Source organism: Aspergillus stella-maris (genome assembly GCF_047715825.1).
Source record: "Aspergillus stella-maris strain CBS 113639 unplaced genomic scaffold BDV14scaffold_5, whole genome shotgun sequence".
In the NCBI taxonomy this organism is placed as follows: domain Eukaryota; kingdom Fungi; phylum Ascomycota; class Eurotiomycetes; order Eurotiales; family Aspergillaceae; genus Aspergillus; species Aspergillus stella-maris.
In genome coordinates this window covers 41,306-65,510 of record NW_027396799.1, presented here as the reverse complement: position 1 = coordinate 65,510, position 24,205 = coordinate 41,306, and the positions used below count along the sequence as shown (strand labels likewise).

The window sequence follows — 24,205 nt, the reverse complement described above, 5'->3', positions numbered from 1 at the left end:
TCGGATCAGATAAGCCTCTTACTGACTTACCATCTTCATCTATACACCATCTTCTCTTTCAATTCCCTATACAACCACCACATCTCCTTCCGAAGCAGCCGACGTCACTGGATCCGCCTCTCTGCCTCACAGCGCCAAGGGCCCCACGATCCTCACTAAAAGTGCAGCAAAACACACGCTAAAACAGTGGTTATCCCAAGGTCTTTCGCCCTGTGGCCCTTTGCGGTTTAGTTGGTTCCAGAGTCCAGCCTCTGAGGGCCGACAACGGAAGGAATTCTGACAAAGAGACCCAGATCTCTTCAAACGTTGACCGAGTTTTATCCATCTCGGCTGCCCGCGGGCCCCGAAGCTATCATGCCATCCTCAACGTTCTATCTCCAACTGTATACAACATCTGCGGTGTCCTGTTGTATTGCGCACATGATTCGTAATCGTAAGGCTGATGGCATCATTATGTTCCAATAGAATTCCAGGACTCGCTGCAGTCTGGCAGGGGCCTGCTGCTGGAGAGGATGCTTGACAATGCGCTTATCTCGGTCGTTGGCGGTGTGCCACTTTTGTGCCTCGGTGCTGGTGGGCCTGCGCAGATCCAGAGGAGTCGACAACCAAAAGAATGACGGCGAATTTTGTTTCCCGTCCAGCCTTACTTTTTTCGGTATCTTCATTTTCATAGTTCACTTGTCCTATACCCTTGCATTCCCTTTTATCTCTTTCACCTTCGTTTTCACCGACAAGAGCCCTCGATCATAGACACCATGACCGCTCCCCTCACCCCGCGCCAGCTCTTCTACGACGGCAAAGCGCAGCCCGCTTCGTCCGGCCGTACTTTCCAGTCCATCAATCCTGCCGACGCCACCGTCCAGGCTGAGCTTCCTATCGCCTCACAATCAGATATCGACGCTGCTGTCGCTTCCGCAGACCGCGCATTCCCTTCATGGTCACAAACCCCGCCGATTGCTCGAGCCCGCATCCTCCAAAAGGCCGCGGCCTTGCTCCGCGAGCGCAACGATGAGATTGCCCGCGTTGAGACCTTGGACTCCGGCAAGGCTCACTCGGAAACGAGCACAGTCGACGTCGTTACCGGTGCCGATGTGTTGGAATACTATGCGAACCTTGTCGGTGGCGGTGGATTGAATGGCGAGACCACCCAGCTCAGAGAAGAGGCGTGGGTATACTCGAAGAAAGCTCCGCTCGGAGTCTGCGTCGGAATCGGCGCGTGGAACTACCCTATCCAGATGTATGCTCATATTCTTATGATTTTGAGGGATGAAGACTAATTTAACAGCGCGCTCTGGAAATCCGCCCCTTGTCTCGCCGCCGGAAACACAATGATCTACAAACCTAGCGAATTTACCTCCCTCCACGCTCAAACACTCGCCGAGATCTACAAGGAAGCTGGTCTTCCTGATGGAGTCTTCAACGTCGTCTACGGCGCTGGAGATGTCGGCTCCTACCTTACCACCCATCCAACCGTCGCCAAGGTCTCTTTCACTGGACAAGTCTCAACGGGCATGAAGGTCGCCGGATCCGCGGCCGGAAACATGAAATACGTGACTATGGAGCTCGGCGGAAAGTCACCATTGCTCGTTCTTCCAGATGCAGACGTTGAGAACGCTGTCGACGGAGCTATGATGGCCAACTTCTACAGCACAGGCCAGGTCTGCACCAATGGCACACGGGTCTTCATCCCCAAGTCCATGAAGAAAGCATTCGAGTCCCGCCTCCTCGAAAAGATGCAATACATCCGCGCCGGTCCGCTGTTCGACGAGAACACCAACTTTGGCCCTCTCAGCTCCGGTGCCCACCAGGAGAAGGTCCTTGCCTACATCCGCGACGGTATTGAGAAGGACAAGGCTACTCTCCTGTACGGTGGTCTCGGCAAGCCCTCGAGCCTCCCCAAGGATCTAGAAGCTGGCTTCTGGGTCCGCCCGACGATCTTCACGGACTGCACGGACGATATGCGCATTGTCAAGGAGGAGATTTTCGGACCTGTCATGTCGATCTTGACTTATGACACGGTCGAGGAAGCCGTCAAGCGTGCGAATGACACAGAGTTGGGTCTTGCCGCTGGTGTGTTCACCAAGGATTTGAACTTGGCTCACCGTATCATCGACCAGCTCCAGGCCGGTATCACATGGGTTAACACGTGGGGTGAGTCTCCTGCTGAGATGGCTGTTGGCGGTTGGAAGAAGAGTGGTCTCGGCGTTGAGAATGGTCGCAGGGGTATTGAGGCTTGGTTGCAGAACAAGAGCACGCTCATTGATATGGGCGGTGTTGTCGCGACGGTTTTCGCGAAGCTGTAAATATCCCAAACTTGAAATATGTTTATGATGTCTCATATAGATCTACGAAGCAAAGAATCAGTAACTTAGCCACATTGCTCTCTTCCCACTTTAACCAGAAACGTCGCATATTTGAGCTCTTCAAACCATCATGGAGCTCTGTTGCATCGATACTAGGTCCCAGCATTACCGAAACCGCAGCCAGCGACCTAATTCACCACCAAAGGCATCACACCCTTTTCTCACCATCACCCCCATTACCCATGCTCGCACCCCCCGCAAAAACCGACGTCGCCGCCCAAGACGCCGGCCACGCAAACGACCCCTCAATATCTCCAATCCCCATTTCTTCCCCAGAAGCTAAGTAATCCACAACAGTAATAAAAATATAAGCGCCCATCCCCGTAAAAATGTGCCACCACCCATGAAACTCCAACAAGAACGCCCAGGGCAGCCCAATCGCGGCCCGAGTCTGCCTTAGTGTATCGCAGATAAGCGTATCTATATTCCAGATTATGAACCCGAGACTAAATATGAATGCGCCAAAGCGGACGATACCCCAGATTTGGCGCTGCGCGGGGGAATTGCTTTTTGTGCGGGCGTGCACTAGTTGCATTGTGCGGATGCCGATTGTTATTATCATGCTTGCGAAGGCGAGGAAGTGCAGGAGGATTTCGTCGGCTATGAGGTGGTATGCTATTAGGAGGGTTAGGAGGGTGCTTAGGATGGCTGCTAGGATGGTTGAGTCTCGGTGGTTGGCGTGGACTGTTAGAACGCGATGGAAGATGGGAGTTGTGGCGAAGAGCATGGAGAGGTCGTCCACTTGGATCATGGCGTTAGTTGGAAGGAGTATAGACTTGACCGGTTGTGTTTACGTACTCATCTGCGTGTAGTACTTCATGCTAAAATGGAATGCAGCAGAGCAGACGCCAACGGCCATAAGACCCCAGTAAGGCAATGAGCGCAGGGGATCCGCATTGCGCTTCTCTCGCAACTTGCGCAGGCCGTAGACGCCGTATATAACTAAAGGCAGATGTCAAGGTGGGTATTTGCGTCGATTAGGGCTGCTTACTGTAGACGATGTTGCTGAGGCTGTTGATGAACTCGGCGATGTATCTAGTTTGCTCGTAGTCCTTGTTTGCAACAATCAGCGCTGGCTACGGGTATATTATTGATGCTTGTCCCTGAGTACCTGCTCGCAAAAGCTTGTGGGCGTCAGCAGCTGAAGGTGTAAGCGATGGAAAGGTTATGACCTTACTTGGAGTTGGAAGTCGGAGGGCCCCAGAAGGGCTCTGTGGAGCTATGCGGGTGCATTTTGAAGCGTCTATCAAAGAGAGGTTTGAATAAAGAATAATTGGGGAGGCCTCGGGGTCAGGATAACTCAGGATTTGAGGGAAGTTGTTGGAGGCGGGACTAGTGTAAAAGTACTATACTAGATATATTAATATATGCTGGGAATATATATACAGCCTGTGACTAGTGTAAGGAAAATCTACATATTGCTAACATATATACATGTATAAATATATATACGTATAAAAGATAGGACACACACGTAGCACGCTTAATATGTATAGAGTACACTTAATTCATCATTGCTATATGCTACTATCCCAAATGGCGACCGGAACACCGTACCAAGCAGTCAATCTATGGTCATATCTGGCCTCATAATCATGAAACAACAGAAAAGCTATCAGTAAAAGAGACAATGCTGCGTCTGAACTCGGTCCAGCAAGCTTCCATCGCAGGAATCCAATTTCCCATACTTTCTATATTCCGCCTCAGAGCTCAATCTAGTGAGCCCCCAGCCTTGAGGCCATGCGGTCAAACATCAAGTCGCCCTTGATTGTCGCATCGAGTCCACCGACGGCTGAGTCGACCATACGCGATGACATGCTGTCAGGAGTGAGTTCCTCGTCGTCGAAGGCCTTTGTTAGGTCTGTGTTTATCCTCAAGTCTTTTGAGGTCTTTTCTGGAGTGGCAGCCGGAGTCAATGGTTCCTGGTTCTTGCCCACAGTCATCGGAGCTGGAACGTAGGTCCTGGGTCGGTAAACCAGAGGTGGTCCTTGGGTCCGGGCATCAGTTCCGGCTTTCTCAATGGACTCGAAGTAGCGAACCGTCTTGACTTTGAGCTCCAGTGTCGCGTCGCTGTCGCAGACGATTAGAGGGTACTGGTGCAACTGGAGCGAAGAGATGGTCCACATGTGGTTCACACCACCCTCAAGGCCTTCCTTCAGTGCAAGTGCCTTGTGAGCACCGGTTGCAACGATCACAACCTCACGTGCTTCCATGATGGTCTTGATACCGACGGTTAGGGCTCTGCGAGGCACTTGGTTCATATCGTTGTTGAAGAACCGAGAGTTCGCCATGATGGTGTCAAAAGCCAGGGTCTTGACGCGAGTGCGGCTGTTGAGAGATGAACCTGGCTCGTTGAATGCGATATGACCATCAGACCCAACTCCACCTAGGAACAGCTCGATGCCGCCATAGCGAGCAATGCGCGCCTCGAAGGAGGCACACTCGGCAGCTAAGTCCGGGGCATTCCCGTCAAGGATGTTGATGTTCTGGGGAGCGATGTCCACGTGCGAGAAGAAGTGCTTGTACATGAAGCTATGGTATGACTCGGGGTGATCGCGGGGAAGCCCGACATACTCGTCCTATGTCGGTCAGTGAGTATTCACTTGAACTAGATCCGGAAGGGAAGACATACCATGTTGAACGTCACGACATGTTTGAATGAGATGTCGCCAGCCTTGTGACGACGGACCAGTGTCTTGTAGATGGTTTCAGGGCTGCTCCCAGTTGGAAGACCGAGCACAAATGGATTGTTCTCGGTCGGCTTGAAGGTCTTGATGCGGCCTAATGGAGAGGCGAAATGTCAGTGACAGCCCTCTCTATGTAAAGAAGGACTATGTGAGGTGGAGTAGTTGGCTTACTGATGATGTAGTCCGCAATGTACTCTGAGGCCTGCAAAGCCGTATCACGGATGATAACCCTCCTAGAAAGCACAATCAATACCTATACTAGGTAGGCAAGGTGAGCGGGGTGGTCCCAACTGACATGGTGATAAGCCTCGAGCTGCTACGTCACCGAATATGGAAGGTCGGTATCAGATAGGCTGGGGTAAGCCGGAAGCAGTAGGATAGTCAACTGATGATAGTTCCGAGTTGTCCAGCAGGTAGGGAAGGTTGCTGAGAGTCTGCAGGAAAGAAGCTGGAGGGCGCCTGTGGATGGTTATAATAAACGGGCATAACGAAGTGGGAAGCCGCTTTGTCATTGATGGCCCTGTTACAATGCCAGAGAATCCACGTTCTGGATCAGCCTTTCCAGGTGGAGCGTGACACTACCATGGACTGCTACTGGTGGTCCTGCTATGGATTCCCCTACTGCTTCAAGCTCCCCTTCGCCTGTAGTAGTGATGCTAGTGAAGATACGCGGACGCCATGATGACATCGAGTGGAGTCACTTATGAAGCTTCTGCATTGTCATTCAATGATTTTAGTTAGCATGGCTGCATGGTCATTCATAAGGCGTTTGCCGCATTGCGGGATGGGTGGAATGAGCATGGCTCAGGAATGATGCCAGCGTCATCGGAATTCCAGGCCGGTGAGGTTTGAATGGCCACTCGGCTACTCGGGGTCAAACTCGGCCTCTGGCAAACGGTGGCTTGAAGTAAAGTGAGCAGTGATGGAAGAGTGTAGATAAGAGGGTGTTGAATAGCTTCATGTTGCAGTTGCATGTGTTGGACTAGACCCAAGACAGCCGAAGGAGCGGTTGCATTCGATCAAACGTGAACTCCGGGGAAGACTGCTACTGTGCACGAGGTAGTATTGGTATTGGCCGTCAGATGACCGGTAATGCGGTGTAAGGTACTGTACTGCACGCTGTAAGTTACGTACCAGGTTTCCGCCCGTAGGACGTGCTCCAGGCCCAGCTGTCAGTGTCACTCAAAGCTTCCCCGGAGGCACGTGACTGCTATCCTCACCCCACACGTTCTCAGCTTCATCCAACGTGGATGCGGAACCACGAATGAGCGTCATACTTCGCTCCAACCTCCCTGACTCGAAATTTAGCGCCACGTTCTTTTTACTGCTTTGGGCCTGCTACCACCGGATTGTCTGCGCGACAGGCACTTTTGTTTTGTGCTTTTTCCTGCGTTCTATCCAATCTTCATGCAGTACTCGTTGTTTCACAGTTGTAGCGATCTCGCCCCGGCTAGCTTTTCGCGCGAGCTGTTACCGAGGTAGCGTCCGCCAACAGGGAGCTCAGGGAGCTTAAGCCTGTGGCCACTGGCACCGTGCTCGCCATTGTTAGCATCAACCTCGCTGTCAGTTCTCATTCCGAGCTGCCATTATTCCCGACGGCCGACTATCATCCTCCGACTGAAGAGGGTGGGCCTCGCGGAGCTTCCCTGCCATACAGGCTTTGGCCCGGCGTTTGTCAGGGGAGCCCAGAGTCAAAATGGCCCCCAAGGAGGATGTGCTGCCCCCTGGCTGGGACAATCTCGACAGGTACGATCTCAGTCTTGGCATCAATTCGGTGTCATGCATTTCCTCCTTTGTCAGCCTGTGTCGCCATCCCTTGATTCCTAGACTTTACTAGAGGGATGCACCTCAGCACATGTTGCTAACCGTGTCTATCATGTTTTGCCGACAGGCAGATGGGGCAGCTCTTTATGATGGGCTTCGATGGAACAACTGTCAGCCCGGAAATCCGCTCTCTCATCCAGGATTATCACCTAGGCTCAGTCCTTCTCACCGCAAAGAACTTGAAATGTAATCCATTGCGCTTTATGCTGTATCCCGCACGTTTATGGTCAATGTTACTGACTGCGAATAGCTGCAGAGGATGCGACACGTCTAGTTCTGGAGCTACAAACAATAGCTCGAGATGCTGGTCATCCCGTGCCATTGCTTATAGCTCTAGATCAGGAAAATGGCGGAGTCAACAGTCTCTATGATGAAATCTACATTCGACAGTTCCCTAGCGCAATGGGTATCACGGCGACGGGATCAAAGAATTTGGCTCATGATGTCGCCTTTGCTACAGCCCAGGAGCTCAAAGCCGTCGGAGTCAACTTTATCTTAGGGCCTGTGCTCGATGTGTTGACGAACGTACGAAACCAGTTGATGGGCGTTCGTACTTGCGGTGATGATCCGCAAGAAGTGTCTCAGTACGGAGTAGAGTTCATGAAAGGCTACCAGCAAGCTGGCTTGGTTACTTGTGGCAAGCACTTTCCTTCGTACGGGAACCTGGAGTTTCTAGGATCTCAGACTGACGTGCCTATTATTACGGAGTCTCTGGAGCAGCTCAGTTTGACCGCATTGGTTCCATTTCGAAACGCCATCATCAAGGGCCTGGATGCCATGATGGTGGGCGGTGTCTCCATGTCATCTGCCGGGGTCAATGTTATGCATGCCTGTCTGAGCGAGCAGGTCGTTGACGAGTTGCTTCGCAAAGACATGAAGTTTGACGGTGTTGTTGTCTCCGAATGTTTGGAAATGGAGGCTCTCACTCATAACATCGGCGTCGGCGGAGGGACAGTGATGGCTAAGAATGCAGGCTGCGATCTTGTACTATTGTGCAGGTCATTCCCGGTGCAGCAGGAGGCCATCAATGGCTTGAAACTCGGTGTAGAGCAGAGCATTATCAGCCGAGCTCGAATAGAGCAATCACTGCAGAGAATCTTGGCCTTGAAAGAGAGGTGTACCTCCTGGGAGCAGGCTCTCAACCCGGGGGGTCTTCCTTCACTGACCCAAATGCAGCCGTCACACACAGCCCTCTCCACGAGAGCTTACAGCAATTCGATCTCGGTTGTGCGCGACAAGAACAACCTGCTACCCTTGTCCAATATTCTTAGTCCCAACGAAGAACTACTGCTACTGACGCCCTTGGTAAAGCCTTTGCCGGCCTCTGCTGTGTCTCACTCAGTGACTGAACAGCTAGAGATGTCGTTGGATGCGGTGGCCTGGGATAGGACGGCGTCCATACTTAGTGGCGAAAGTGTTTTCAAAGAGCTGGGGCGATCGCTGTCGCGCCACCGCAACGGACGTGTTCTGCACACATCATACACAACCAACGGTGTCCGCCCAATTCATGAGAGCCTGATTGACCGCGCAAGTGCGGTGGTTGTGGTCACTGCAGATGCTGTGAGAAACATTTACCAACAGGGTTTCACCAAGCATGTATCTATGATCTGTAGGTCACAGTTTACTCCATCTGGCGAACCGCTAGAGAAACCCTTGGTTGTGGTTGGCGCTAGTTCGCCGTACGACTTTGCCATGGACGCAAGTGTCGGGACCTATCTATGCACATATGATTTTACAGACACTGCGCTGGAAGCCCTTGTCAAAGTCCTGTATGGAGAATTAACGCCCAAGGGCTCGTTGCCCGGTTCCTTCAACCGCAGCCAGAAACTCCACCAGGCGAGGCAGCACTGGCTGGTGGAGAACTGGAATGAGGAGAGAGACTCTGATGCGTTGGACTCGCTACTGACCACAGCAAGAGAGGACAGCCGGGGACAACGTTCCGAACTCCTGGGCGTGACGCCCAACAGCTTCCTCCTCCGCAGAGAGGACATTGACGAGGCTCACTTTGTCGTTCGAAACAGTACGACCCGAGCTCTCTACGGTTTCTGCTCGACATATTTCTTCCGAGCAACGGGCACAGGAGTGATCGGGTCACTGATCGTCGACCCCTCGCGACGTAAGCTCTCCATCGGGAATTCTCTCCACAACCGCGCCATCCGGACGCTCCTCCAGCGGAAGGGGCTAAAACGCTTCCAACTCGGCTCTCGCCTCCCAGGGATCTACCTGGGCATCCCAGCCGCCAACCCTGTCGAGCGCAAGCAGCTGCGCCAATGGTTCGCCAATCTCGGCTGGAACACTGCCCTCTTTCGCCCCGTGTGCAGCGTTGTTCTCCGCAACCTGCAATCCTGGTCGCAGCCCGACGGCCTAGTCCACAGCCTGCAAAACGCAGACGCAAGCTACGATCTCGTCCACGGGTGGGACTATGCTGACTCAATTATCGACCACGTCAAGACTAATTCGCGCCAGGGCGTAGTCGACATCTATAAGCTTGCGCTGGGTGGAGCGCCGCACTGTGGGATCATTCGGGCGAGGCGGCCTCACGATGGGGCCATTCTCGGCAGCGTGGTCATTTACAATGAGCGGTCGAGTCTGGCTGAGCACATGCCTGCTATGAAGGCGACGCATGCGGTGACGGGCGGCATCTCGTCGCCTGTGATTTCGCCGTCGGTCGGCGAATATGCGACGCTTTTGCAGGGGTTGATCTTGTTGGGGATCAAGCAGGTTCGGAGACAGGGCGCCGAGGCCGTTATCATTGATTGCGTATGTTTTCTCTTTTTTTTTTTTTTTCTTTTTTTCTATCTTCTACAACACCTGCATGACATCCTTGTTTCTAACTGACATTGTACCTGCAGGTGGATGCGGATAGTAATTTCGACTGGTTGACCGAGCTAGGATTCAGCACGCTGCATAGCTTTGAGGAGGTCAATTGTGACGCGGCGACGTGGACCATGGCGCCTGGGCCCTGAATGGGAATGGGGCGATGACTTCTTGAGTATCGAGTTCGACAGGTGGATGATCTTCTATATACCCCTTTCTTCTTTTGTTATAGTTCTTTTATATATGATGCTTATATGTAAGTAAGAGTGGACCTTTGTTAGGCATTGCATATACAATGATAGCCGGTGAGGTATATACTGAGGTAATGGATATAGTCGATCAGCTCGCACTTCGAAAATTAGAGTTCTTATTCTGGAAATGATAGTATCGAGCGCAGCGGCGACGATACTGGAGTAGAGATTGTATGCGGGGTATAAAGACCTTGTAAGCTTGTAGGCTGACACAAGGCTGATTTTGAGAGGTATCAGGAACCCTGGTGCTAACGGAGAGTCCTACCTAGACTAGAAGTAGTCTAGATACCCAGCGACAATCCAGGATTCTCTTCGATGGGACTACTTGTGAAACGAGATCATGGAATGATTAAAGGACGTGCTGATCAGTCATTTTGTGCTGTGTTCGAGCGCAGCAGCCAATGATCGTGCACGGGGCCTTCATGACTCGACCATCGGACCCGACGGAGACCCCGGCTGGCATATCATCTGTCCACCAAGATTGGGGGCAGAACGAGGACGATCATGGCGCAGGTTACGGATGATCTGCAGTGATCGAGCGCAGGTCAGGAACGCGATTCAGGATATATCATAGTTGACACCTAGGTGCGGTTAGGCTAAGAGATGGGGTGGTTAGTGAAGATAGTGGTGACGCTTTGTGCACGCTGTGGCGTTGCCGAGGACTGGAGACAGTTTCTTAGCTGAGACGTCAAGAGGAAGGGAAACGCCTGCCTCCACTCTGAGTTGTTACGAAGTACGAGGGGGATTGGGAGAACCCTCATGCTAAGGGGTTCGAACGTTTGCAGTTCGCACGACGGATAAGTTTGGGGTGTGGTTTCATGGCAGCCTGTCGTGAGCTTGCGGACTGAGAGGACGACGTCAGGGAGGGAATCCGATAGGGCGCCGTCCCTGGTCCCTCACAGCTGTGTGAGACGGATGCGTTTTCAGCTCCGCGCGAGGTCGGGTTCCTGTCGCGAATAATTCGTCCAGGGCTTCGAAAGAGGTTGTCCAGTCCCGATGCTTCAAGCTCTTCTCGTCGGCCGTTTGCAGAAGTAGCAACTGGGATCCACGTCGAGCACGCGGACGAGGATTGAGGAAAGCAGGATTGGGTGATGTGAGGGTGGATCGGCCAGCCAAAGCATCGCCACCAAATTAGTATTTTTGACGACATTTTTGGCATCTTATGGCGGCAGCGAATAAATGGTGTTCTCTGATTGAAGAGATGAAGAATGGAGATGTGGAATGTTGCGAATCCTTGGCTGCTCTAACTCGCCTTGGCGCTCCGAACGAGCTTATCTGCAGGATTCACAGCGTGGACACTCTTGATCGGAGAGCCCCGTTGATCGATGCCTTCCATTGTCTTCTAGCATGCTTCTCTTCGGCATGTCAGATCCTTGAATCTCTCGAGACCAAGAAAGCAACTGCCGGTTATCGACTCGTTGTTCTGCACCAGGATTCAGGAAGCCCGTGTGCACAGAGACTATGGAAAGAAGGTCAAGGCGCAGAGGTTCCACAATAATTGAACAGTGATTTCATCAGAGCATAATAGTAATCATAATAATACCAGAAGGAAATCGTGATAATAACACCGCCTGTTAATGGGTGGCGGGGAATCACATGCAAACGAGGCAGCAGACGTTGAAAGAATTCAGAAGTGATTCTAGAAAAGTTCTGGAAAGACGCGAGGGATTCGACATGCATCGATGCATCGAAGCGTAGTATTGGGGGTGATATTTGCTTCTGCAGGTCTGCCGCTCTGGACTAGGCTGGGATAGAATGACATGGCAGTTCTCCGAGACCAAGAAGAGCAAGAATGGAGACAGATAGAAGCAGAGAGGATCACGACATGCGAGGACAACTAGGACTAGCCACGGTCGGGCCGATCCAATCACTGCGCTGGACTTTGACTGTGGACTGCCTTCCCAACCTTACGCTGTGTGACAGCAAGAGGAGTTAGGTAGTGTGGTGTAGATAGAAGTGTCCCGTGGCGAGGTGAATCACTCAGTCAGAGCACATGAGAGGGATTTTTCAATACCTAGTCTTCAACCAGCTGTTCTATTTAGAATATACTACCTACCTGTAGACTGTAGCCAGCATCAGAGCCAGAGGCAGCCACCGAAGGTTTGCGCTCAGGGACTTTGCGACTTTCAGGGCAAAGGATCACAATGCATGTCAGCCAGACCACCGCCGATCATTCTCCAAGTGCGCCAATCAATGCAGTCAGCTGGCGAGCCTGAGATGCAGAGTCCAGACACCAGACCTTCTGAGCTGCCTGAGGGTGTGCTGTTTTCAAGAAGGGGCAGGAGGTCCGTCATCTTCTGATCCATGGGTAACTCGGAAAAGCAGTGCTATCCAGGGTCGTGATTGTTGTCCGGAGTAAGAAGGTTTGTTATTGAATGCAAGTCTTCTACTCTGGATGCCCCATTTTGCGCGTTTAGCCTCGCATAGCCGAGTATCATTGGGCTTGAGCCAGTCGACAATCTTATTATCATGCATGCACCCCTGCTAGCTGATAGCACCAGAGTGTTATCATATTGCAGAGTATACAGCAGAGAAGAATAGAGAGAGCCTGGTAGGCAGAGAGTAAGGAACTTCCCCAGTCTCAGGTGGAGCAACTTAATAAACTTAGTCGGTGGAGACCTGCCTAATCCGGAAGGTCCGTAACTTTCGCTTAGAAGAGTAGACTTCCAAGTTGGTTGGATTCAGGAATAATGATAGAATGGATACAGTCTATGCTGTTTTACTACTCAGAGCAAGAAACTGTGCAAGCAGCAGGCCGTCTCCGGGAGCAGCTCGCAGATATATGGCAACTGCAAGCAAGCAAGCACCGAAGCAGCGAAGAAGGGCGAGTCGAGTCTGGGGCCGTCGACTAGGGAAAGAGACTAGCCCGATCCAGCGGCAAGTCCCCCACCCGACCAAGAGCAGTGGTAGTGAGTCCACCGCAGGCCACTCAAGTCGCTCTTTTCACCTCTTCTTCTCCTCCCAGTCCCGCCCCTCATCTCTCTGCTCCTCTGCTCTGCCTGGTCTAGCTCCCAAAGACTAGATTCGCCGGCTCCGTCTTCTCGCTGTTATCTCTGCCTTTATCGTGCTAGCGCTAGCCTCTCTCCGGATCGTTCTCCTTCCTGGGGTCTTTCGTTTCTTTAGTCTCGCCCAGAGTGTCCACTAGCTGCGATCCCCACTAACGTGCCTTCTTGCTCAGTGCTTGCTGACTTCGGGGGTGGCCGATCCACTCGGCACCATTCAAGACTCAAGTCCCAGGACGACATCGTCTTCTTCTTCCCTTTGCCAACGCTTTTGTATACTTGACCTACTCTTCCCCCAAGTCTTCTACATTCCTCTTCTCTCTCCTCCCCCTTCTTCGCCTTCCCTCTACTGCCACCCGCTTCCCGCCTCTCCTCCATGGTCTCGCATCTCTAACATCTCTGTCGCCTGGCTCGGCGAACGCTCTCTACCTCTTACCTCTCTTCGACCTTCTCGTCGGGGTTTGATGCTCTTCTTCGCGCCCCTGTCTGCGCCCCATTCTACGTATCCTTACATACCCTCGCCAGAGAGTCGCCCAACACGAGCTCTACTAGTCGGTCGTTACTTCGTTCGCTACCGCTGAGTCTCCGCCATGGACAGCTACACCATGCCACTGCCGCCATACTTGGCTTCCCCGCTATCTTTAAATATTCAAGGCGCAGACTATTTGAATCCTTTCCAAGAGATAGATCTCCCCGACCAGCGTTCCAACTATGACGCCGAAACTTTCGTTAGGTGAGTTGATGTCTTCGTCTTGTTCGGCGCAGTGCTTTCTAACAGGTTCCTTCTTTAGCGGAGATGACTTGGCTTTTGCCCATCACCAATTACCCCAGGAGTCGCTAAAGCGGTTTCCCTCAGGCTTCGAAGACCCGTTCAATGACATGGTAGCACCTTTCGAACCCGCCCCTCCAGCTGAACAGCCTTCCGACTCATCCATCGATCATAATAACAAGCTCTTGAGCTTCTCAATACCCGCATATCCTTGGACCCTACTTGACTATTCGTTTCGCCGTACCACGATATCTGTCTCGGCGCAGCTCCACGGCATGTTCTTCCTCGCTGAGTCGCCTTGGACGACATCGCCCACAGAGAATGCGCCTCCGCAACAAGGAGCAGAGTTGACCTGCTACCGTCGAAACCTATTTCAGATCACAGGCTCTGTGACCCTTCCCCGGGGTTTGCGTTATATAATGACGGAAACTGGTGACCGGATACCAATCGTTGCCCAGGAACTGACTGTATCAGCTACCGAGTCCGTCGAAGGAAACTCGGTCAAGATCATTTCCGTACCTTGGAAAACCCCCGCTGCTAATGGAAATACAAACAATGAGGATGCTGCCGGTACAACTAACGCTCCAAAGGTCGAGAAGGAACCTCCGGCCTTTCCGCTCGATATGATGGCTGGTCAAGATCTTGATGCAGATTACGCCACGTTCCCCATTGCTTGGAAGCGTCTTCAATTTCGCGTCGCGACCGCAAATAATGGGCGCAGAAAGGAACTACAACAACACTTTGTGGTCAAGCTCAAGGTTATAGCAACCCTCTCCACGGGCCTCAAAACCTCCATCTGCGAGGTCCACTCCGGGCCGGTCATTGTCCGGGGCCGCAGCCCCCGCAACTTCCAGTCTAGGAAGGATCTACCATTGAGTGGTAGCGCTGCTGCTTCAAGGAAAAATGCGCAAGCTGCTGCCAATAGCCTTCATCGAACATCACCGAGTGAGTCCGGGCCAAACGCAGGTGCGACGAGTAGGGCGAAGACTGGGATGAAGAGCAGCTCCCCAGAAACATCAGCGTCCCAGCCGAACGTGATTCCTCCCCAACAAGCATCCCCAGACTGGGCACAGATCGCCGGTGCAACAGTCCCTTCGGCTTCTTTACCTCATTCATATCCCCACAATGCAGAGTTGTCGCGGCCGATTGAAAACAATCGACGGACTAGCACTGTTGCAGCGCCTATTGGTCTATCTCTGATTGATGACGATTCCTCGGACCTGTCACATCTCCACGACCATGCCCGACCTCTTCCATCAATCTCAAGCGATCTCGTCTCGAAACCTCTGGGTGTTGATCCGTCTGGACGCCCAGCCAAAATGCGCAAGGTTTCTCATTCGATGCCCCAATCCCAATCAAGAAGCACTTCCGCTACGGTTCCCTTGGTCAGTGCCACAAATTTCCAGCAAAATTTTGCCTCCAGCTTGCCATTTGTGAATGAAAGTGATCTTCTCTACGAATATTTCCCTCTAGGACTAGAGGACTGGCAAGAGCCCGTCGATGCTGTCTACCGCCCGCACGTGGTACATCATACCAATATGCCTCAGATGAAATACGTTACGGCCCGAGGCCAAAGCAAGCGATATTTCGCTGCAGAAGACGTTTTTTAAGAATAAAAAAGGGTCAATATATCCCATGGATTTTCCTAAACACCGTCAATGCGGTGAGACTGCCTATTTGCAAAGCTCTTGATTTCTCGGCTGCCATTATACATTCAGCTATACTGCACTGTTTCGCTCGCTGGAATCGTATGTCCATCTGGATGGACATCATCTCGGGAATCACCAAACACTATTATATATGCCTTATATTTGCGGGACATGTACGGTTACGGGCATGGCTATTGGGCTGGGTGATGGCGCGACGGAGTCTACTGGATTTACCCTTTGGGTCTCGCTTTCACCTTTGATTTTGTTACTGGTTTCGCTCGCATTAAATACCTTGCTATGGCTGATGTTTATGAGGGGGTAATTCTGTTATTGTCTCATGCATATATTTATCTCGTGTGAGGAGGATATATACTCCAAGAAGCAGATCTTGATGATCTGTAGGAGCAACGGAAACCGGCTGGCCGTTAAAAGACATATCGCCTCTTTCTGGTAAAACCTTTCGTTTTCTGTACCTTGTCCTGGGCGTCCTTGTATTGCCTGCCTATCACTTACTATCATTGTTACCTGTCATTGGTTCTTTGTCGGTTTAGAACTTGCAAGAAATGGGTTGGTGCATCGGGGTGGGCAAGGGCCCAGGAAAATTGCATTCAGGTAGTTTTACAGGAAAAGGAGAGAAAGTGCGAGAGTGACCCTGAGACGACTGCTATACTAATCTCGATAAACGGGAAAGTTCTGGCTACTACTGCGCCGAGCTAGAGGACCATGCATAGAGTGCTCTGAGGTGTAATACTAATTAATCTTAATGAACGATCGACAAACGAGAATATCATGTTTGAGCCGGAAGCTATATTAGCATGGATTTACTACTGGACTAGAAACTAAAAGTAGAAGTCTGTTCCGTGTGCGCAGCAACGATGTGGACCAACACGTTATCCATGCAATTAATTGATTTGCTACAAGAGCTGGAAAACAACATCATCACGTTCACTACCCGAACAGAAAAATTGTCGTAGGTAAATCAGATATACCCAAGCCCACCACCACCAACAACCTCCAGATCCGCCTTGATCTCCCACTCCTTCGCCCCAACCCGCCCCGCAATCTCGACCTTGCGCTGCTTGCTCATATCCAAATACTGGAAGAGCAGGTTGCCATCGAGCATACCGCGCCCCGCGCTAGCGTCGCTTTCGACGGCGCGGTAAGCGCGCGGGTTAAGGCCACAGGGGTGCTCGAGAGTATTCGTGAGCTGGGACTGTAGCGCTGAGAGGCGGCGGTAGGATTCCTCGGGAACGCAGGTGACTAGGCCGATTGAGCCGTTGTATGAGGTTATTAGGGTTTGGTGGAGGGGTGCCGTGCTGTCAATGTCCATTTCTTCGGCGTTGGATATGGCGCGCTCTGAGGAGACTTGGGATCTGGGAAGGAGGGTGACGGTTGAGGCGAAGTTGCCTGTGTGGAATTTGCTTCGGTTGAGGAGTTTGTCGCCGTTTGAGGAGTTCGGGTCTATTGGTTGTTTCAGTCAAGGATGGTATTGTGGGAGGATTGCTGTGATGACTTACCCTCTGAGTCGTACTGGAGCACGTAAAGGTTGCAGTCGCTGTCAGCAACGACGATGTATAGTCTGTTATCGTCCGGAAGGAAGTCCGCAGCTTGAACTTCGAGGTAATCCAGGTCTTTGGCAAAGAGACTCATTTTGTAAGGCTCTTCCTGTAGCACGTATTAGGAGGTTGCCAGGCTGCGAGTAGATAGACATACCGAGTAACCCGCAAACCAAAGTCCTTTCAATGCATCTCCCATAATGCACATTCCAGTTCCTTTTAGTTCTTTGATCACACTGACGTAGCACTGCATATCCATGAAGGCGACAGGCAGGAGGCTTCCATCCTCTTTCAAACCTCTGACCATACTCTTCTGTCCTTGCGCAGCGATGAGGAAGCCTTGGCCACCGATCTCAGACAGCGCCGTGACAGCTCCTTTCACAGGCTCTTTGCCTATAAGTTTCAACCTGTAGTTCGTCTCCGGATCATCCGGATCAGGCACTACTTCGATGGCTTCAAAAACGTAGATGCAACCGCGGGACGGTATGTCCTCCCCACGAGCTAGTGAGGTGCCCACCACGATCATGTCCTTACGCTCATGTGTATTCTCGGACACCTCTAGGCTCATGATTTTCATGGCCATAATATGCTCAGCAGGTTCTAACGAGTAACTTATGACCAGATTAGCGTATAATCATCCAGAATTTCACAGCCACATACCTATCGATGATAGACCATGTTTTGGGGCTCACGATCTTTATTGAGCTCTGATGCACTTCTGGGAGGAACGAGATATCTACTCTGATTAGCTTGTTACACACGATGCGGTTAATATGCAAACCTTCGCTGCGCCATTCGGGGTGCAGTTCGTCATCATCAGGTAATTTGAACGCCGATCTATGACAAGTGCCCAGGACATATGTATTAGAGGTGAAGGAGTAGGCCAGCTGATCAATCTGCTCCCCTATAGGCACTCTCGTCAACGCCCAGGGAGAGCCGAGTTTCGTTCCATTGGGAATTCTGGCCAGTCGAACATATCCCTAACAGACGGTTAGAAAGATATTTTTGGGACATATATAACCCTGTGATGCGGAGGTACCTCGGAGTCGAGATAAGCGAAGCCTTTCTCGAGGGAATCAAAGCAGCCTAGGCCACGGGTATAGTGTCCTCTCAGACGGATAAAACAGGGCGATGTAGTCGAGGTTCGAAAGACGAAACCCGCAGACGGTCCAGGCATGAAGACCCCGCTGTAGCCAGAGATATTTGATAAGACTCGAAGGGGTCTAAGCTCTGGTTGCCAGTCATCTGAAGGGGCGGGGGCTTTCGGTAGAACATGGTTGGCCTCTTTCATGAACTTCAACCCAGCCAAGTCTCCGGTGGTCAAGAACGGCCGGTATATCACCAACTCATCATTTTCCGTACGCAGCTTCGTGGCAAGGTTAGTATACCTTAGTAAGTGGCAAGACTTGGGTTGACGATAGTGCGGACTTACAATCAAGTATGGTTGGTTGCTTTGAGAATCACCCAGATCTGCAACCGCGATCTGTATCAGGTTCTCGCGCGTGGCGGATCGCTTTGGAGGCTCGCTTGAAAGGATAGGCGGTAAACAGTCAACACCTTCAATCGTCGATATGAGTTTAGAGTCGGAAAGTCGGTATATCTGGTTTAAGTCGTCAGTTTTGCCTTCAGGTTAGTTTTGGCAAACTTACATGTAGCACGTTGTCGTGCTTCAACAAAAACAGAAACTTGTCGCCCGCAGCGTTGCCATCGAAGAAAGCAGTTTTATCCTGGTATATACAGGCAGACATCCACTTTTGATTTGTAACATCCTCAGTGAGAGACGTCTCATCAAGGTCTCCACTATCATCTGCTTGAAGTAGGAGCAATGTTGAATCATCGCGTATAATCGCAACGTAAGGATCGACAACGATCGCACCAATAGCCACTCGTTCGTCGCTATTGTCCTCGTCCCAGATAGGGTATATTTGAGCCAATCCCAGGTCTACATGGTCAGAAAATGAGCGTGTAGTGGCAGGTTCAACTCACCGGCATCATAACTTCGGACTTCATTTCTCAGTATCTGAATCACTCTGTTTTTGCTTGGTAGTGCTCCGATCTCTAGTGTCACTTCGTGGTTGGGATTAAATTCAGGAGCCATGAATGGGCTCAGTCCATCGTTCAATGTATACACTTCAGACTCTTCTCTGTCGGGACTGCCATTTTTCGACAGTATAACATAGTCGCGGTGGCTTTTCTCGGTAGTATCTGACAACGACACCGTCCAAAGAGACTTTGCTGACTCTGTAGCTAGTGATGCGACGATACAAGGATCGATCTCCCGCTTCATAACCACCAGCGCGCCAGCCTCATCTGAGCCTTGGGCCATCGTTAACTCAAGCTCAGACACATCGCCTGAAGAATCGGTAGAGTTCCGCCCGAGCACAACATCCCTGATGGGCCCAGGGCTGAATAATTTGTCATGAACTCGCAAGTCACCAGGCCCTGAAGCGGGCGGGTGAGTTGGTAATGACTGACGATTGATTGCAGGCGTTGCGGGTGCAGAAGAATATAAGTCATCTTCATACGCATCTTCGTCACTCTCATCGTCATGTGAAACGCTGTGCTTCTGTGGTCTGGACTTCTTCGTTGTCGATGCTAGTAACACGGAATCTGCGTCCTCGCTGCCGAAAAATACCTTGCCATCTCCTAGAAAAGCCGAGGATGAGGCAGTTGAGCCCAGGAACCTTTCTGCTTGTGCGGACAAAAGATGGATTGATATTCCGGAGACCGACCTGCCATCAAGCCTAAAGCTAATCAAAGCCATGTCTCCTGTGGACAGTGCGAGAAGAAGATCTCCATTATCCTCAGAAAAGCGCTCCACAACGCAGTTTTCGAGACGTAAAGCCAGATCCGATTGATCTGTCATGGAGAATGACGAAGCTTGTCTCGAGAATTCGTTGACCCCGACCGCATTAGTCTTACCAGCCTGGTCGACATGCACAAGTTCGTTGGACCCAATGAGTAGCGATCCACCTACGGGAGGTGGAAGAGCTACCACTCTAAACAAGTCGCTAGGCAATCTAGTAACAGAAAGAAGGGTAGTAGAGGCACGTTGTTCTAAGTCAAGCGTAAAAACTGTATAGAAGACAACATCTTTTCGCTCGTGGAGTAGTGCGCTTGAAGTTGCGACTTGCGAATACAGAATGCCAAAGGTCGGTTCCCTGTATTCGTGAAGAAAAGCCAGGCTTATGGGGTGGAGGACTGAAGGATCCAATGCAGTCAAAGGCAGGACGAAGGAGCTTGCATACGGAGTTTGATGGGTGATATCGTCTTTATCATTGGTTCCATCGATGTTCGGACCTTCATTAATCCTATTCTCCTCGAGATCAGACCCATAGTCGTCCATTACCAAGTCATCTCCGGCTTGATGAAAAGGTATGATGGCCAAGTTGCGAGCACCAAATTGAAATACTGCACAGCGACTACTCGGATCTGCGCTCAGTATACTTCTGCAGCTGCTCAGGTCGGACACCCATGGACTACGCGTCATGTCATCGCGCTCGTAGTAGTGGATGGAAATAGTGGATATACCGTAGCGCTCCGGGTCCCATTCGATAAAACTCAGTTTAGCATCTCGTGAGGCAACAAGGACCGCATCTCCGCCACTCTTTGTGTTCAGAATTTTGACCCGACAGAGGTCCGTCACTGTCCCTGGCAGCTGATATTCCCTCTCCAAAATCAGCTTGTGTGATTCCTGCCCCTGTTGTACCTGTCGATCGTCCGAATCTTCTGGGTCCAATGAAGCAGTGCGCAAAGAGAATATCTGAAGAAGCGATGACCTGGCGATGATCAAATTGTTGGCGGACGGAGAGAGGAAGGGGACCGCCAACGCATGGGTGACCCCCGTTGGAGGTAGCAGCTCTGTATAGCACTGCATCTGGGCGCCTTTAAACGTGAGATGTATCGGCGTGCTATTAGTCTAATGTGCTAGATTCTCACGTTGCACTTCAATTGTCCTGCACGGCCGCAGGCATCGTCAACGGGGGTAAAAGTATAGCCTGGGGAGAAAGAATGGTCGGGAAGCCGAGTGAAGTTCCCGTCAGTGCAGCATTGAATAAGCGCTCGATTTGGCTCCAAAGCGCTTCAAGATCGAATTGATTTGAATGCTAGGGTCTCCAATTGCTCCTGCGGCTGTCATCGAGGCATACTGTACTCTCCGTGTCCGCAGTCATTTTCCTCCGCACGAGAGCTCCGCGCTGTCACGTGATCTCTTTGTTGGTTGACCTCGGCCGTCGATGACGTAAGATGTCAGTCTCACCGGCTTCCAAATTCTCATCCTCTAGGCCAGACTGTCTATTGTATGCAGTAGATGGAAGCAGCCTCGTCTGGTTATCTGCAACATGGCTCTTCTGCAAACGTCCCTGATATGGGTTGTGTATGCAGTAGTGGTGGCAATCCTCTTCTTGTTCGCCTCAATTTTCATCTATGTTTACCAAACACCTCGTGACCGTTCACCTTTGGTGACATTAACATGCATCGTGGCTATTTCATGTCTTCTCGCTACAACTCTCCTACTACCTGCCGATGTCGCGCTGGTCTCTTCAACCGTCTCTTCTTCTGCAGGTCAGCGGAAGGATTGGGCAACCCAGGAAGTTGTGGATCGAATCACTTTCGCGCTAACCTTTGTGTATTACATCTTGTATTTCGTGGACATTCTTCTTTGTCTTTTTGTTATTCCATTTGTCTACTTTTGGTATGAGGAATATGATGAAGTCGCAGCGCAAATGGGCGAGCAATCCATAGGGCAGCGACTTTGGGCTGCTTCCAAATATACACTGACATTTGTTATCTTGTTGGCTGTTCTGTTTCTCGTTGGATTTTTTGCACCTGTCGCTAGAAACAATAATGGCAAGGGTCTAGACTTCTTCAAGGACCTCTTGACAGAGAATCGTAAGTTTTCTTTACCTTCTAAATGTTCCAGCGCTGACAGTTGGCAGGTGGTGAGCGCGCTCTCACGTTCGCTCTTGGCTTGTTAACTACGCTTGGTATGTGTGTGTATGTCCTGCATACGTCCACAGGGCTTGCTGTCCTTCCAATTCGTCTTATCAAAGGTGGCCCCTCATTGTCAGCCAAGAGCTTGATGGCAAGCTCCGCTACACAGCTTGAATCAAACAGAGAACGGCAGCGTCAATTAGAAGGCCGCTGCGGAGGAAATCCCGAGCTTTTATCGTCCAAAGACCGTCGAGAGTTTGATGCTCTGGTGCGGGAAGAACGGACGTTGATCAGAAGGCAGCGCCTCGCTCATGAAGCAGAAGGAAGCGCTCAGACCTTCCTGACGAAAGTATGGTTCAAGATCGAAGCGTTCTTCCATCCATTCAAGCTGCTGGGTGGCCTAATCCTATTCCTCTTTATGCTACTAACGTGGATCTCTATGCTTTTGACTGCTATTGACAAAGCCAAAAACTCGATATGCAAGCGCCATTGCGGTTATATCCTGGGGCACATCAATATCTTCAACCCTGTGAACCGGATCTTTGTCCAGTCTGCCAGAGTGTTTCCTATCGATTATGCGATTTTCACTTTACTTGTCCTTTTGTTCTTCTTCGGCACAGTGGTTGGCATCGCTACTGTTGGCATCCGAATCTTGTGGATCAACATCTTCCGGGTTCGAAAAGGTCATACATCTCCACAGGCTTTACTTTTGATGACGGGCATGTTGATATTGGCAATTTTGGCTTTGAAGTATTCAATATCTATGGTTGTTGCTCCCCAGTACGCAACATTCGGACCGCAAACGTTCTGCGACCGATCATCTAATTTGACGGGCGTACACCTTGACTGCTCGGAGACGAGGCATCTTATCAAGCCCTGTTCAGAGGCGGTCAACAGTCAAGCTGCGAAGCAAGTTTGCACACCCAGTGTTGCTAGTACGTTTTTGAACAAAGTGTCGATAACCTTTCCCTTCTTTGGCGTGATAATCTTCTGGGCGCAATTCGCTTTTCTCGGTAGGCCAGCTTATTTCCGATACCAAGAATCATACTTACACTCATTCTAGGTATCTATCTGCTCGCCCTTGTTATCGCGCTTATACGATCCCCGAGAGTGGATGAGCGCCAATTGGATGAGGACGCGGAGGACGCGGAGGAAGAGGCCCTTTTAGCAAGTTCTAGAAGAGACGCTGATGCTCGGTGGCAGAATGCCATCAGCCGAACTTCCAGGCGTGAAAACACCTAGATCTTGGGGCGATCTGTTCCATCTGAAATTGCATTCTGCTAGTTATTCAATCAACTAGTTATTCAATCAACTCGACTCTAAACCGGGAATTTCCGAGTCGGGCGATGCCCTTTGTTTGTAGAGTGGTCATGCTGAACTATAGCATTCAACGCTCCTGGTGAGATACTTTTACATTCAGTCAGTGGGCGCATGGCCGGAGAAATATAAAGAGTGCCCCGATTTAGCCTAGGATCCGGCTTGCAATAAATCGAGCGGAAACTGCGTCTGAACCAACACCCTTGCACACCGAAGATGTCATTATCCCTTAGGCAGCCTGTTCTTGATCTTGCGAGTTCAGTGGTCGAATTTATTCATGCAGGTTCGTCGAGGCCTGCAGCATGTACGAAGTATTCTCAGACGCTTTGTATGGCCGTCGCCGCTCAAGATTATGACCTTTTGTTGCCTGCTTGCCCTTTAATTTGACATCCTGATCTTCTACCCAACTTCTCCATAGCAGCAAGTCGGAATATCCAAGGTTTTCTATCCTCTTACTTCGGGCAGCCAGGAGTTGCCATCGGCTCCGCTTCCTCGTGTCCCAATAATCGTTTGCCATGGATGCTTTCATTACCCATGCCCAAACAACCCTAAAGTGAGCTGTACTCTGTCAGACCTATGATAGTCGAGCTCCATGTATTAGCTTTTCTTTGAATCTTTGTTGAAGGCTGTGAAGCATCGATCGTACTAGTCAATGGGTGGCCACTGCTGAATAGGTGGATGGTCTTTCAAGAGCGACGATGAATCAATAACGCCACTGCGGCGGTTGCCAACTCTTGTGCGGGATACGAGTACTGCTGCTTTTGTTTCACGAGCCTTGATAGCCTGAATTGCAATGCCAGCCTTCTTGATGATCAGATGCGCGTCAGACAACCATCAAATAGCACCCCCTTTACCTGTCTGGCTCCGAGCAGCCAGGTAGACAGAAGGGCATTTTCTCGTGGCTGTATAAATTCTGTCTGGAGGATTGTCTACAGAAGTGGTGGGTTTGTACAGCCCGAATGTGTATGTACGTCATTCAAAGCATAGAGACTGCGCGGGCTTGTAGACTTGAAGAACTTTTTGCTGCTCTCCTACTGC

At 51.0% G+C, this 24,205-nt stretch overlaps 10 protein-coding genes across 10 annotated transcripts; 5 read left to right on the top strand and 5 right to left on the bottom strand.

Moving 5' to 3' along the window:
* Positions 1-755: 755 nt before the first annotated feature.
* On the top strand, positions 756-2,303 carry BDV14DRAFT_196052 (aldehyde dehydrogenase domain-containing protein; the record flags this gene model as incomplete). The annotated part of the gene is made up of 2 exons (XM_073772355.1): positions 756-1,237; positions 1,286-2,303. The coding sequence occupies 2 exons, from the start codon at positions 756-758 to the stop codon at positions 2,301-2,303; spliced, it is 1,500 nt and encodes a 499-aa protein (XP_073632189.1).
* A 208-nt stretch (positions 2,304-2,511) lies between these two features.
* Positions 2,512-3,596, bottom strand: BDV14DRAFT_196051 (ceramidase; the record flags this gene model as incomplete). The annotated part of the gene is made up of 5 exons (XM_073772354.1): positions 2,512-3,104; positions 3,162-3,305; positions 3,355-3,415; positions 3,475-3,487; positions 3,541-3,596. The coding sequence occupies 5 exons, from the start codon at positions 3,594-3,596 to the stop codon at positions 2,512-2,514; spliced, it is 867 nt and encodes a 288-aa protein (XP_073632188.1).
* A 241-nt stretch (positions 3,597-3,837) lies between these two features.
* Positions 3,838-6,048, bottom strand: BDV14DRAFT_165378 (putative glucosamine-6-phosphate deaminase). Its single transcript, XM_073767324.1, has 4 exons — positions 5,346-6,048; positions 5,222-5,283; positions 4,996-5,144; positions 3,838-4,942 (listed from the first exon to the last, which is right to left on the bottom strand). Coding segments are annotated over exons 1-4 (1,077 nt in total). The 5' UTR covers positions 5,348-6,048; the 3' UTR covers positions 3,838-4,078.
* On the bottom strand, positions 5,132-6,048 carry BDV14DRAFT_165376 (uncharacterized protein). The gene has a single exon (XM_073767323.1). It carries the CDS (start codon positions 6,022-6,024, stop codon positions 5,809-5,811), a length of 216 nt encoding a protein of 71 aa, XP_073632186.1. The 5' UTR covers positions 6,025-6,048; the 3' UTR covers positions 5,132-5,808.
* Positions 6,049-6,281: 233 nt separating this feature from the next.
* On the top strand, positions 6,282-6,680 carry BDV14DRAFT_101032 (uncharacterized protein). The gene has a single exon (XM_073765487.1). The coding sequence runs from the start codon at positions 6,315-6,317 to the stop codon at positions 6,561-6,563; it is 249 nt and encodes an 82-aa protein (XP_073632185.1). The 5' UTR covers positions 6,282-6,314; the 3' UTR covers positions 6,564-6,680.
* On the top strand, positions 6,656-10,531 carry BDV14DRAFT_101026 (putative beta-N-acetylglucosaminidase). The gene is made up of 4 exons (XM_073765485.1): positions 6,656-6,796; positions 6,942-7,060; positions 7,125-9,634; positions 9,727-10,531. The coding sequence occupies exons 1-4, from the start codon at positions 6,747-6,749 to the stop codon at positions 9,838-9,840; spliced, it is 2,793 nt and encodes a 930-aa protein (XP_073632184.1). The 5' UTR covers positions 6,656-6,746; the 3' UTR covers positions 9,841-10,531.
* A 1-nt stretch (position 10,532) lies between these two features.
* BDV14DRAFT_101027 (uncharacterized protein) lies at positions 10,533-11,258 on the bottom strand. Its single transcript, XM_073765486.1, has one exon. The coding sequence runs from the start codon at positions 11,099-11,101 to the stop codon at positions 10,700-10,702; it is 402 nt and encodes a 133-aa protein (XP_073632183.1). The 5' UTR covers positions 11,102-11,258; the 3' UTR covers positions 10,533-10,699.
* A 2,291-nt stretch (positions 11,259-13,549) lies between these two features.
* On the top strand, positions 13,550-15,323 carry BDV14DRAFT_187234 (NDT80/PhoG-like DNA-binding family protein; the record flags this gene model as incomplete). Its single annotated transcript, XM_073770927.1, has 2 exons — positions 13,550-13,677; positions 13,736-15,323. 2 exons carry the CDS (start codon positions 13,550-13,552, stop codon positions 15,321-15,323), a joined length of 1,716 nt encoding a protein of 571 aa, XP_073632182.1.
* An 852-nt stretch (positions 15,324-16,175) lies between these two features.
* On the bottom strand, positions 16,176-21,060 carry BDV14DRAFT_165370 (cleavage/polyadenylation factor CFT1). Its single transcript, XM_073767322.1, has 9 exons — positions 18,905-21,060; positions 18,568-18,860; positions 18,351-18,518; positions 17,958-18,284; positions 17,700-17,898; positions 17,579-17,654; positions 17,076-17,529; positions 16,880-17,027; positions 16,176-16,823 (listed from the first exon to the last, which is right to left on the bottom strand). The coding sequence occupies exons 1-9, from the start codon at positions 20,793-20,795 to the stop codon at positions 16,342-16,344; spliced, it is 4,038 nt and encodes a 1,345-aa protein (XP_073632181.1). The 5' UTR covers positions 20,796-21,060; the 3' UTR covers positions 16,176-16,341.
* Positions 21,061-21,126: 66 nt separating this feature from the next.
* Positions 21,127-23,265, top strand: BDV14DRAFT_100955 (putative LMBR1 domain protein). Its single transcript, XM_073765484.1, has 3 exons — positions 21,127-21,808; positions 21,856-22,863; positions 22,914-23,265. Exons 1-3 carry the CDS (start codon positions 21,259-21,261, stop codon positions 23,090-23,092), a joined length of 1,737 nt encoding a protein of 578 aa, XP_073632180.1. The 5' UTR covers positions 21,127-21,258; the 3' UTR covers positions 23,093-23,265.
* Positions 23,266-24,205: the final 940 nt, after the last annotated feature.